At 44.3% G+C, this 14,788-nt stretch overlaps 1 protein-coding gene and 1 long non-coding RNA gene across 2 annotated transcripts in view; both read left to right on the top strand.

Moving 5' to 3' along the window:
* LOC126235635 (PDF receptor-like) overlaps positions 1–6,959 on the top strand; it is a 483,384-nt gene extending 476,425 nt beyond the window's left edge. Inside the window, exon 14 of the mRNA XM_049944349.1 lies at positions 6,773–6,959. Coding sequence (XP_049800306.1) covers positions 6,773–6,959 — 187 coding nt within the window. The remainder of the gene's footprint in view (positions 1–6,772) is intronic.
* Positions 6,960–11,426: 4,467 nt separating this feature from the next.
* Positions 11,427–14,788, top strand: part of LOC126237511 (uncharacterized) — a 48,921-nt gene continuing 45,559 nt past the window's right edge. Inside the window, exon 1 of the long non-coding RNA XR_007545093.1 lies at positions 11,427–11,543. This is a non-coding gene — a long non-coding RNA (uncharacterized LOC126237511). The remainder of the gene's footprint in view (positions 11,544–14,788) is intronic.

Genomic DNA, 14,788 nt, shown 5'->3' with positions numbered 1-14,788 from the left:
TCGTGTTTGGCGTGCCAGTGGCCAAACGGTGTGTGAAGTTGCGGCTTTTGTTGGTGTTTCTAGGCGGAATCTTCGACGTGACAACAAAACAGTAGTGTCAGATACGCGGCTACGAAAAACGACTTCAGAACTGCGGTCGGGAAAAGATTCTGACAGTGGGATCACGGCTTATGGATGAAAATCGATTCCAAACCCTAAATGAGTTGCTGTGGGCACTAAATGAAGTTTCATCCCAATCAGTTAGCGAGAGAACATTTTATCGGAAACTGCATGCAATGAACATTTGGAATCGGTAACGTCGTATGCCATCTCACACAGGCACATGAAGGCGACAACAAAAAAAAGTTCAAGGGGTTGGAACAATAAGTGACTGGTTTTCTGAACACTACCTCACCCAATTACATCTCAATTGGCCTGTAACATCACCAACCCTGTGGGCCATAGTAAATATGAGGGACATGGTGGAACACAGGTAAAACACCAGCCTGAGCATCCTCGCAATTTGGTGGAATAGAGTCATTAAATCTTCAGCGAGCGGCGTAACTTGAATGCGACGAACAAGCAAACTTTTTATACTAACTTTCCAAGGGAATCAAGGGAGCTATCAAGTCAAGGGGCGGAATTACATATTATTAAACGATGCTTGTCATGATTTATTTACGGATGACTGGCTTTTTGCCTGTTGAGCTTATGTTAAATAGTATATATCTGTCCTTCAGTTACTAAAATTGAAAATATTGTAGAAAGTACCAATTACATTAATGAAAGTCTCACTGTTTCTTCCCTGGGTGTTAGTTACTATGTTGAAGTAAATATAACATAAGCCAATGAATACTGCATTGAATTTCATTGCCAGGTGGAGTAGCCATCGTGCTGGCATCGAGTTACTGTGCTGAGAACGTGAAATGTCAGGCAATGAATCTTGTGTGTGTGTGTGTGTGTGTGTGTGTGTGTGTGTGTGTGTGTGTGTGTGTGAATAGTCCAGAGAGCTACCGGCAATAATTTTTATAAATAATTAATGATTACCTCTAGAAGAAAATGGCTTACGTATCCTTGCAGTAGAGATTACAGTTCTTCACATTTGGTCACGGATCAAAATATCTCAGAAGCAATAGCTATCTCCTAGCGCCAGAAATATTTCTCTGAGCGTATCCTTACATTGTCTGGCCAGTTTCTGTTCACCCCACTCTAAAAGGGTCACACATTGGCTAAGTATGTTACTTCTTAATACTTTAAGAATGAGGAATTAAAATATTTTTTTAGAATTATTACGCACACTGCAAGTATTCACAACTGATGTACTGGTGAGCTTCATTGTCAGATCTTTATTTATTAACATGCCACTAAAAGATACCACGGAGACATATGTGGCCTAGTAGAATTACACCGCCGGAAAAAATTTTTGTACAACCTTTTAGAGGTTTCCAATTCAGTCAAGATTTATAGTTGCAGCAGTGAATACGGATAACATGAAATGACTACATTTGCAGACCAATAGCACAAGTGTTTATGAGATATCGGCACATGCTGAAACAACCATATTAGTCAACAATTCAGGCGCTGACTCCGGTATCCAGTCGATCGTACAGGTGGCGAATACTCTCCTGGGATACATTATGCCAGCCTGCTCGACCTGTTCACGTAGTTCTGTGAGAGTTGTCGGTTGACGAGTCAAACGAATCACATCTTGTCCCACCGTACCCCACACACCCTGGAATGGAGACAAATTCGTAGATCGTGCTGGCCAGGGAAGTTGCTGCACTTCATGCAGAGCATGTCGAGTTTCACGGGCAGTGTACGGGCGAGCACTATCTTCTTGGAACAAAACGTCTTCCAGTAGCAAGAACGCGAAAAGAACTGGTTCAACAACTTTCTGCACGTACCGAGCGCTGGCTAGCGTTCCATCCAGAGCCACCGTAGGTGAAGGGAAGTTTTAGCTTATCGCACCCTACACCATAAGGTCAGAGTGCCTTGGACAAATGCGCTCTACAGATAGCGCTCAACAGCACGACGTCGTACTCACAAACGACCAACACCTGCATGGAGGCAGAGTCTGCTTTCATTGCTGAAGACCTCCGCTCGCCATTCCATCTTGCAAGTGATTCTCTGGCGACACTACTCGAGCTGTGCGCGTCGATGCCATGGCACGAGTGGAAGACGGGCTAGAGGTGTGCGTCCCACTGCTAATAAGCGGTTCGCAACAGTTCGTGTAGACACGTGCGGCCTCAAAAGCCCTCTTATCTATACTGTGGCAGCTGTAGAGTCTACCACTGCTGCCCTTAAAATACGAAGATCCTGGCGAGCGTCCGTGCTGCGTGGACGTCCAGATCCTCGTCTACGAGTGCGAGAGTGTCCACGTGATCACTGATACCAACATCGTTGCACAGTTGATGCAGTACGTCCAACTTGGGTGGCAATTCTTCTAAAGGACCATCCAGCCACTCGGAGGGCCACACTCTGACCCCTTTCAAACTCGCTCATTTGGCTGCAGGAAGCTCGAGTGCCTCTCCATGGCATCGTTGCCTGCTTGCGTCACACGTTTGCACCACATGCAGCCTTCTTCTGGCTGTGAGCATTCCCTAGACACAGATGGCGTTGTGGTAGCTATGCTACTACGGATCTGTTGGCGGGTGACATTGAAACCATTATCAGTACATCTACTATACCACAGGTCGCATATGCCGTTATCGGATCAAAATTAATGTCTTTCCAGGTGCACTATTTTTTTTTTCTGGTCTAGTTATTTTAAGGGTGGGTAAGGGGGAATTTCATGTACAGTGTGATGGGGTTTCTATGAGGTGGCTTTGGTCGCCTGTAACAACTGACGATTTAAATGGAATATTTCACACGTAAGGCTCAAATGGCTCTGAGCACTATGGGACTCAAGTGCTGAGGTCATAAGTCCCCTAGAACTTAGAACTACTTAAACCTAACTAACCTAAGGACAACACGCACATCCATGCACGAGGCAGGATTCGAAGCTGCGACCGTAGCGGTCGCGCGGTTCCAGACTGTAGCGCCAGAACCGCTCGGCCACCAGCGGCCGGCTCACGCGTAAGGCGATGAGATATGTGGAACTGGAACCATCTCACTGGCGACGCTATGTGGATGACATGTTTGTTATAAGGCCACGCAACATGTAAGATATACATAAATTCTACGATTCTCCGAAAAGCGTTATCTCGAAAATGGTATTCACCGTGGATTTGGAGAGTGACGTCGGCCTTGAGTTCCTACACATCTACTAAAAACCTGAAACCTAATAATAGGACACGCAGTGTATATGAAACCAACCAACATGAACTTGTCTCTAGACGCACCTTAGCGCCAAAGTACCGCCAAAAAGCACGGTAATAATCATGAAAAGAATACGGACGAGCTACCTCCTGCTCATCGGGTAAGGTTAGGGTTTGTGATTAGAATAACCGAGTATATAGGCAGAATCCTTATCGACGAAACAGTAAGGACAATATAAGGGCGCAGTAAACAAAATGAATGCCACATACGTCCGAGACAAAAGATAAAATCATCGGTAGCAGAGCGCCTAACAAGAATCTGGCTGATTATGGATTTCAGGAATATACCGTGTTAGCCACAAAAAGTAATATTTGTGAACGTCCGTGGTTAGTGTGAGTACTTTCACTATCTGTCGTCTTATGGACTTATCTTCTGGGACAGGGTATCTAAGCCAAATGAAGTTATTCGCCAGACAGCAACAAATTCTGCAAATGTTCCCTTAATAATCTTAGATGTCTTTCTCTAACTTTCCAGTACAATTATTTCTTAATTCTTTTGGTTACTGAAAACAGAATCATTTTCAGTTGAATTGTGGTCCTTACAACCTCTTTTCAAGGCGCTTACCATTCCTTTGAACACTTCTTCCAAGTCCCTTCCTGTCTCTGACAGGTTTACAGTGCCATCGGCAAACTTTGGAGCTTTATCTCATCCCATCGAACTTCTTTTCATCTTCCGGATTCGTCTTTAGTGTTATTTACTTGTTGCTCGATGTACAGTTTGAATAGAATGGGGGATAGCCGACAAATCTTTCTTAATCCCTTCTTTATTGCTGTCTCTCCTTCGTGTTCTTCACGTCGATCCACGCTAAACACGTCTGTTTGAGATACACTGCCGCCGCTATTGAATATGATTTAAGCCAGTCATCAGGGAAGTACGTTTGCTGTTCATTTCTGTGTGTTACCACCAATGACACTACTTCTCTCTATCTAGACTGATGCAGCGGGGCTTCTAAGGGGCCTAGTTGCGTCTTGCTGCATCAAAGCAAAACTCAGAATTTCTAAAATCATCCACCAGCCTAGGATCTGGAAGTGATGTTCTCGTCCCGTCACAAAGGTAAACGTGCATCACGGGTCCACAGCTCATGCTACTGGGCCGTACTGGAAGTACTAACAAATTGGCTAAGGCTGACTTTTACTGAACTGATAAGTCCTGAGGTTTATTTGCATGCCATTTGATTTTAAGATTATGCACATTCTATCACACAGGACAGAAAAGTGCACAGAGAAATTGCGTGACAGAAAACGTACACTTAAAAGAGCCACACCTTGTGTTACTCGTCATCCTTATTATTTACTTACATTAATCCCTACACACTGTTAAAGATGGTAGAAAATACGGTAAACGTTTCACAAATCAGATTACACATACTAAGCTCAATTAATGTCTGCATTACGTGCAGATTTTCGCACTTGAAAGCGTACTGATATCCGTTCAGCCTTATTGTTCGGCCCTTGCTCTAACGACTGACTGTTTGGCCCCTCTACTAAATACTGAACTGTCTAGCGCGAACAGCTTTCCAAGGCAGTCATGCAACGCGAAGCCGATGACACACCAAATGAATTGGCTCTTTCTCGTTGCTTAGATATTCCCCAAAAATTGACACTACATTGAAGTTTTGACTATGTTGGGCTCGCATATTATTAAGAGATTCTCCACTATTATTCTGCACCAAATCTGAATGAAACTTTAGGAATAATTAATGAATCAAAATATGGATTTTGGCAAGCTAACCAGGGGGTAATTGATTCATCTTCTATAATAGCAACCAATTACATCAGAACAGCATATAGTTGGCGCAATTTCTCACGATAGGTGTACTTGTAGTACCATTTGTTATCTGTACCCTGCTTCACTTTACAACATCGAGCATCATCTACTGCATCTTGACTCAGACGAGATGTGAAAAGACGAAACGAAGATTGTGGCTCTCAAAGCCAAAAATGCTATGGCTTTGACTCATTGCAGTGGATCTGATTTCTGTACAAATAATGATATTTTACCAGCTTTCTACTAGCTCACTTCGTTGTTGCACCTTTTTGTTCAAAACAAATTTTGCAGTTGATTGTAAACTAACTTCCCTTAAGCTACTAGACACCTGAAGTTTTAAACACAGGTCAGAACTGAATGATAATGCAACACTGAGAAGTTTTTTCTTCCGGTCTGTTATCAAGGGATGAGGGTGAAAAAGGTTGCTAGTACCTGACATCTGCCGGCCAGTGTGGCCAAGCGGTTAAAGGCGCTACAGTCTGGAACCGCGTGGCCGCTACGGTCGCAGGTTCGAATCCTGCCTCGGGCATGGATGTGTGTGATGTCCTTAGGTTAGTTAGGTTTAAGTAGTTCTAAGTTCTAGGGGACTGATGACCTTAGAAGTTAAGTCCCATAGTGCTCAGAGCCATTTGAACCTTTTTTTTTTTTAACCTGACATCCAGGCTGTCCTGCACAGCCACTGTGTTGTGTGGTTATTATTGGAATGTATTTCAGGGGTATATCTGTGGATGGGCACAGCTTAGCAGAATGGGGGAGGGGGGCAGGAGGACATGGACAGTAGGACAAGGTAAGATGGGAAGGGCAAACACAGGAGGATGAGGAGACTGAAAGAGAGGGATGATGAAGGAGGGGATGGACAGACACAGAAGAGGAGTAGGTAATGTACAGAGAGAGGGGGGGGGGAAGGAGGAGATGGGCAGTGAGAGGGGGGAGGAAGGAACAGACAGAGAGAGGGGGAGAGGAGGAGCTCTATGTGACACATGTAGAAGAGCAAAGCCATTGGCATAAAGATAGTTCTCAGATAAAAATCTCATTGAGAATCATATAAAATTAATTTTGCTTGCCTCTTACTTTATGTTTTAGGAAGATAATAGTTAAATAGGTTGATGTATTATTAGTGTGTAGGTACAACACTGTTCTATTTCTTTCATTATCAGGTGAAAAGACACTGAAATAACCATGAAATTTAGCATAATGTTTCTTATAATCTCATCAGTATGTTTAATATCCACTGAACAAATGACACACAAGACTAAATCACGTTTTTAAACGGGACTAACCAGAATAATAGTAGTCCTGAGAATTTCTAATTGTGAGTTTTTAATAGCTATAAAAGCACTCGTAAGATTTAAATTGAAAATTACTGGGTGCATGCAGTACGTTATTGATGCATGAATATTTCACCTCCTCACCATCATATATTGAGATAAAGAACCTATATGAAACTAGGAGACATTATTTTACACTTTATGTCCAGTTCTAAAATGTAGTATATTAAAATTTTATATTCATTTTTTAAATAAATATTTTTAAATAAAATTTCACTTTCAGTTTCATTTTGCATGGTCTTAGAGAGTGGCAAATGCCAGAGTAGATGTCGGGGTACTGCTATAAAATACCCAGTCTACTGTGGTGTTGGCTGTATTCTTAAGCCGTTGGTAAGTAAGATAAATTAACTGTAAAATTGAAATTCTGGTAATATTTTCAGGAAGAGAAAGTGTCGCACCGACGAGAAAGGAGACGGCGAGGACTGTGAGGACGAGATGGAGAAAGAGCAGGTGGTGGTGGTGGGGTCTGTGGCGGGGCCGGTGGTGGAACCACGGCGCTTCAGCAGCGTCACGACGAGGCCCTCCACCGGTACGTGTCCCCTGCCTGTCAACACGTACACCACGTAGCTGCCGGCACATACCTTACGCTTGTGACAACTCCTAACAACTCACTTCTCAGAGATGGTCACATAGAGTGCTTAGCGACATGACCTGGAAAGAGTAGTAACAAAAGTTTCGTACTCATAATAATTTCTGAGCTAAAGTATTAAGACCCTGAGAAATCGAGACTTGGTTCTTGTCACCGTGGTCTTCAGTCCGAAGACCGGTTCAAGGCAAACTCTCTACAATACTCTGTAGAGACCGATTCTCTCCATTCCTGCACAAATACCACAATGTCACCGTCTGATAAAAAATATATCCAGACGGCCTTATGTAGTGCTCAATCGACCACTGGATGTCACAAGAGGCAGACCGCAAGTGTAAAAGGAGGTCGAGGATATTGTCTTGTCAGTAGAGACGGAGTAGCAGCAGAAATAGCCGGTGAGGAGAGTTCACTGATTAAATACTGGATGTCACCAAAGTAAAAACACTATCATGGACATTTCATCGTTCTACAGCTGTTCGAGTGGTGGTGTGACCGTGAAGCGGAAAAACGAGGAAACAAACACGGGTAAATCAAGACCAGGCAGGTCTCACGTACCAATGAGCAGGACTGTCCCGCGCTGCATACATTGGTTGTAAAAAATCCCATTAAATCATCAGCAGAAGAAATCACTCGGGAGTTCGAAGGTACCAGTGGCAATCTTGACAGTATACTGATTGTTTGTAGGATGTTAAAAATGATGGGGTAAAATGGTCTAGCAACTCCCCACAACCTGCGTATTTCTCTAGTCAGTACTAAACGACACTTAAGATAGTCTAAAGAGTGACGCCACGCGACATTTGATGACTGGGAATGAGTGATTTATGGATGACGGTGTAGCCTGTAGTAGTATGATGGAAGGGTTTGGGTTTGGCAAATGCAAGAAGAGCATTACTGATATCATGTGTACTGCAAACCATGAAATTAGAAGAATGGGTATTGTCCTTATTGCCGTTAAGAAACTGGTAAACATGGAAGGACTGAAATTTTTTACTGCCTTGTGTACTGCGTGCTGTAGTGGATAAGTTTCGAGATGATCACTGTGTGATCATGAAAGTGCATGCTGTCGTAAAACAGTATGTCTGAGGCAATTGCCGCGCGGGAATAGCCTAGCGGTCTAGGGCGCTGCGGTCATGGACTGTGTGGCTGGTCCCGGTGGAGGTTCGAGTCCTTCCTCGGGCATGGGTGTGTGTGATTGTCCTTAGGATAATTTAGGTTAAGTAGTGTGTACGCTTAGGGACTTATGACCTTAGCAGTTAAGTCCCATAAGATTTCACACACATTTGAACATTTTGTGAGGTAATTATTTGTGGACAGGAAATTAATAACATGGACTGTGAGAGAAAAAAACACTCTCACTATTTTTCATATTCAGGGCTACTCTTTAATGTTGATTTCACACCCATTACATCAATTTTGTAAGACAACAGCAAGTTTTCAACCACAGCAGGCATGTATGTTGGTAATACATGTGAGATATTTGTGGCGGCTCTCCTTTGAATAGTATTTTGTGGAGTTGAGAACAAGCGAGTTCGGACGTTTAATCGTAAATCCTGCGGAGGACGTTTTGGGCTTGGGAGCCACATGTAGCTATTGGGGAAAGGAACATCTCGAAGTACTTACTGAAGACGGAGCATTGGTCCCAAAAACTTTTCACACAGGAGTGCAGACTATGCTTTTAGCCAAAGAGATGAAAAACTGCATACCTGGATCTACCTGTTAGGTGCGTCTAGCCATGACAGGGCCAGGGACGCAAGAGAAATGTAAATCGCTCGGCCAAGGCGTTTCGACAGTTTCGTAAACACACTTTGTGAACAGGGAGGGTGTTAATAAAAATTCGCGAGTTTCCATGTTCACCTAGGGTGTGCACTATTGAGGGAGCCACGGCGTGGTGTCGCCCCCGTGTCTGACAACTGTTTAGGGAAGCCAGAGGCATTGGAAAGAAGATTAGAGTAGAAAACATCGTTTATGGTGGCTCTGAAATGGTTTATGCTGGGACACAAAAGCACTTTTCTTAGAGTATCCTAGGCCCTCAATCAAACGTGCTGTAACGTTAAGCGTGTCCATTAGATGATCTGTGTGATAAATGTATACCTCAGGCCTAAATGGAAACTCTCAAAACACACTGCCTATAGTAGCCAGGCGAAAAATAACTAGGAATGCTAATTCTTCTCCTCTCTGCACGGGAATTTACAAATCAGGAATTGGTTGTTTCTCCAGAAAAGAAGAAAATTATTAACCTTGGTTAGACTTGGCTTATAGGGAAGAGCGGACGAGTTAGATGATAGATATGGAGCTCATGGAGCTTTGTGCGGGCGGTTGCATGAGTGCTTTTGGGCGAGATTATCGAGGTCTGATGGACAGGGAGGATTGGAGAACATTGGTATTCTGATTCAAACTCTGGTCTGCAGAGGATTCTACTCTTGACTATTGTTATGAGAAGGTTTCTCTTTGGACACTCATTCTAAGAGTGACTTCACACTGGCATTGGTCTTGACTGGAGAGCCTGTAGTGGGGGCTTAGCTGTACTAACAGTTGAGACCTCAGTCATCTCAGAGAACTCACTGTGCCGAGGGCATCCTTATTCTTGTCAGATCTGCCGCCTTGACGTTTGGTCTCCTTGTGGTCTCTGTCACAGAGGTGAGTCAAACTGGTCCATGGTTTGACCAGCGAACACCTGTGCTACACACTGGAAACTGCCGAGGTTTCGGTGGTCCATTATAGAGCAAATGCGATCCATCTAACAGATCACCAGCTGTGACTTTAAATATTTCCTGCGTGAGGTAATAAAGAAATACAGGCAGTGCACATCGCTACTCTGCACTATGGCTGTCACATTAGACAGCGCTACACATAGAGGAACGGGGATAGTATTGCTGCCCCAGTTTCTTAGAGCAAACAGAATCATTGTCTCGCCACTTTTTCTCATCTGCACCAACATAGTATAACTTCTGTGTAGAATAAATCCATCAACATCTATTCAGGGTAAGATAATTTCAGATTACATTATTCATGTTCGGAGCCAAAGTAAATAATCAGAGAAACTTTGCCAACTAATCCCCACCCAGTGGAATGTTAATTATTTTTGGCATCAGATTGTGTTGCGAACAGTTCGTGATTTATTTGTGATCTCACCTAACTTGAATTGTTTGTCCTTTTTCATGATCAATAAGATTTTGCCAAAATTAATTTTTTATAAAATATTAATCCCACGTTGATATATTAATCACTCATCGATAACTGACCACACTAATGGCAGGGCCACTATTTAATTAGATTATTTCAGCATTCAGTTTCGTGTAGAGTCTGATAGAAGCGATAACCTCTAATTGAGCCTATCAACAACAACCACCGACAAAGGGCAAAATCAATTTAGCAGAAGCGTCACCCAAATAGACGAGTGGAAGGCTTGCTTTTTAAGGTGATTGGTGTGAGGGCGTAAACTCATAGCAGCCTCTAGCCTTTCAGATCATCCTGCAAGACCTGTGTAGTCTTGCAACCGTTATGCTCAGAGTGCCGATTTGAATCCAGTGCAAAACTCTGAGATGAGTTAGAGCGTCAGCTTCGCTCCAGACCCGTGTCTAATATCACTACTTTATGCGATATTCGCTGTTTAGGAAGTACTGGCTACAATTCCTCCACAGAGACCCTGACACCTGATTGAGTCTATCCTCAGCAGAGGTCAGGTTGTCAGAAAACGAAGGGTGGATACACCGTACTTTAATGTCCACTGATAGGTGTGTCCATATAGTTTTGATCAGTTAGTGTACACCCAACTGAACCTCCTTGCAGATTATAAGATTTCTCCTCCCTTTCCTATACTACCCCTACCCCCCCCCCCCCCCGCCCCCCTCACGTGCAGATATGGTCTTCCTTCTGCATTAGCAAATTGACAATTTCCCCAGTTCTTCGATATATCAGAATTCATCCCATCAACCAATCCCTTCTCTTAGTCAAGTTGCACCACAAATTTCATTTTTCTGGGGTTTGATTCAGTACCTTCCCATTTGTTATTTGACCTACCCAACTAATCTTAAGCTTCCTTCTACAGCAGTACATTACAGCAGCTTCTATTCTCTACTTCTCGGCACTGCTTACTGAAGACATTTCACAACTTCAGATAAGATTTTCTAAGGCTTGCATTTATGTTACGTGTCTACTAATTCATGCTTTGCAGATATACTTCTCATGCTATAGCCAGCCTGCATTTTATAACTTCTCACCCTCGTCCAGTATCTATTTTACATGTTGCCTCTCTGAAACACACTGTTGTTTTGGCTCAGAATCATTAAGAGGTCATTTTCCTTCATAGTTCACACAGTTTCTGGCTCTAGTTGTACAGTATAGAAACAGCGCGTACCGCGTCTGTCAGCAGACGGGGTGAGCCTGGCCAGCAGCGAGTCCGGCGCGGGGGCGGGCGCCTGCTGCGGGCTGCTGGGGGCGGCGCCGTCGGTGGCGGGGCGGCGCCGGTCCACGCTGCCGCTGGAGCTGCTGGCCGCCGACGGCGAGGCCGAGGGCGCGCCCATCGCCGCCATCTCGCCCTCCAAGCTGCCGCTGGGCCCCTTGCAGTGAGTACCCTCTCCGTCTGTCAGCTTACACATCCTTCCCCAGCATCAGGCAGCAGTTGAGGACTGAACATGCCAAACCCAACTGTGAAATGGTTCAAATGGCTCTGAGCACTATGGGACTCAACTGCTGAGGTCATTAGTCCCCTAGAACTTAGAACGAGTTAAACCTACCTAACCTAAGGACATCACAAACATCCATGCCCGAGGCAGGATTCGAACCTGCGACCGTAGCGGTCTTGCGGTTCCAGACTGCAGCGCCTTTAACCGCACGGAACTGTGAAATGATTCATTTCTTAAACTCCATGGGACAGATCTCAAGTATTTGTGGCAGGTGACTAACTGTGCGTGTAGAGGAAGAGAAAGGGCCCCACAACATGTAAATATGTAGTATGAACAGTGGTCGCTGGAAAGACGACTAACACACTCTCACGACAACATGATACACTCACTTCCTGTCGATGTCTTGTGGACCCAACAAGCCACTGTGCAGATAGATTATCTACACCGCTGCGGTTGGGCATTTTGCTGGCCTTTGTGGGCGAGCGGTTCTAGGCGCTCCAGTCCGCTGCTACGGTTGCAGGTCCGAGTCCTGCCTAGGACATGGATGCGTGTGATGTCCTTAGGTTAGTTAGGTTTAAGTAGTTCTAAGTCTAGGAGACTGATGACCTCAGATGTTAAGTCCCATGGTGCTTAGAGTCATTTGAAATTTTTGCTGCGCCTGAGGAATACTAGCAGCGAGGAGAATACATGCGGTAATTAGTACAAGCGACGAAGAACTTCACAGACAATACTACCGAAGCAGACGACAGAAGTAGTGGTAACCGGTCAGACGACAGAGAAACAGGCGAAGAGAACCTGTTCTACAGGTAAAACTGTGATTAAGTGTACACTCGCAAGACAAAGAAATGAAGAACCAAGAAGGAATTATCCAAATGGGACGGACATCGTTTTTATATTTTCAGGAATACTGGATGATTTATTCACATGATAGAGCTTCACAAATTCAGCAAATCAGTAACACGTGGGTCCGTCTCTGGTCCTCATGTAAGCCGTTATTCTGCTTAGCAGTGATTACTGTCCACCTGAGTGCATTCGTACCAAATTCTGTTCAACTCGCACTTTAGATCCCCAAATTACCCAGCCGGTTGGAGGGCCCTGCTCATAACGCCCCAAACCTTCTCAACTGGGGAGAGATCTGGCGACCTTTCTGGCTAAGGCAGTGTTTGGCAAGTAGGAAGAAAGTAGAAACTCTCACCGTTTGCAAGCGGACGCTATCTTGCTGGAATGAAAACCGAAGATGGCTTGCCATGAACGGCAACCAGGCTGGTCATCTAATATCGTCGGCGAACCGCAGTGCTGTAAGTGTACTGCAGTTGACAGCCAAAGGGGTCCTGTTATGATAGGAAATGGCATTCACCCCATACCACCACTCGTGGTTCTCGGACCATATGCGGACGACAGTCGGATTGGCATCTCCTCTCTGTATGGTCGCATCTAGCCAGGTCTTTGGGCTGGAATCTCATTGCCTGGAGTCGAATTATCTTCAGTGATGAGTTCCACTTTGGACTGAGCTGCGATGACCAGCGATACGTGTCTGGAGACGCGCCAGACAGCAGTGGGATATCAACCTGGCTGTCGCTCGCCATTCGCCCGACAACCAGGAGTATTGTTTTGTGGTGGCTGCCATTTCATTTCATAGGAGGACCCCTTTGGTTGTCATCTGAGGCAGCCTTACAGCACAGTGGCCAACAGACCATATCCTACGCCCCGTTTTGTTGCCCTTCATGGCAAGCCATCTGGGGCTTACATTTAAGCAAGATAATGTCTGCCCACACATGGGGAGTAACTCTACTGCTTGTGTTAATGCTTGCCTAAGCCTATCTTCGCCAACAAGGTCACCGGATCTCTCCTCAGTTGAGAAAATTTTGAGCATTAATGGCAGCGCTCTCGAACAAACTCATGATTTTGATGAAATATTTAGAAATTTGTGGTAATTTCCTATGGGACCAAACTGCTGAGGTCATCGGTCTCTCGGCTTATACACTACTAACTTGAACTAACTTACGCTAAGGATAACACACACAACCATGCCCGAGGGAGGACTCGAACCTCCGACGGGGGGAGCCGTGCGAACCGTGGCAACGCACCCAAGATCCAGCGGCTACTCAGCGAGGCATTTTCATGATCCAACGCCTCACTCGGACAGACTTTGGGACAGTATCCCTCAGCAGAACATCCAACAACTCTATCGATGCCAAGTTGCGTATGGGCCAAAAGTTGTCTAACTCTCTAAGCTCTTTCTCTTTAATAATTCATCCAATTTTTCTGAAATAATGATCATCTGTTTGCTGTGCACGCACATGAAATCGACCGAGTTTCATCCCAATTGAATGATTTCTTCGTCTTACGTCGATTTCTTTGTATTAGGGTATATATTGACTGGAGTGCCACGAAAACAAGTATTCATGAGACAGTTCATGTACGCAGGGTGCCGAAGGGCGAATGGCCATTATTTGATTATATGACAGGAATTGTCATTCCAATCAAAACAGCCAATTAAACATGGGTTCAAAATGACATATTTAAAGAACTATGAGCACTTGTTCATCTTCGCTATCCTGAAACACATTTCTTCAGTAGAGAAAGTGCTCATAGCTCTTAAGGTATGATTTCTAAATTTTTATCGTTTCGAATGATCGCTCCTGTATGCCCCTGAATATTAGACATTGTAAGAGACAGGTAGGTTACAAAACTTAAAAAGGGAAATGGATAGGTTAAAGTTAGATATAGTGGGAATTAGTGAAGTTCGGTGGCAGGAGGAACAAGACTTTTGGTCAGGTGAATACAGGGTTATAAATACAAAATCAAATAGGGGTAATGCAGGAGTAGGTTTAATAATGAATAAAAAAATAGGAATGCGGGTTAGCTACTACAAACAGCATAGTGAACGCATTATTGTGGCCAAGATAGACACAAAGCCCATGCCTACTACAGTAGTACAAGTTTATATGCCAACTAGCTCTGCAGATGATGAAGAAATAGATGAAATGTATGACGAGATAAAAGAAATTATTCAGGTAGTGAAGGGAGATGAAAATTTAATAGTCATGGGTGACTGGAATTCGTCGGTAGGAAAAGGGAGAGAAGGAAACATAGTAGGTGAATATGGATTGGGGGGAAGAAATGAAAGAGGAAGCCGCCTTGTAGAATTTTGCACAGAGCATGACTTAATCATAGCTAACACT

Source organism: Schistocerca nitens, chromosome 2, assembly GCF_023898315.1.
Source record: "Schistocerca nitens isolate TAMUIC-IGC-003100 chromosome 2, iqSchNite1.1, whole genome shotgun sequence".
NCBI classification, from domain to species: Eukaryota; Metazoa; Arthropoda; class Insecta; order Orthoptera; family Acrididae; genus Schistocerca; species Schistocerca nitens.
The sequence above is the reverse complement of the archived record's forward strand: the minus strand, read 5'-3'. Positions and strand labels throughout refer to the sequence as shown.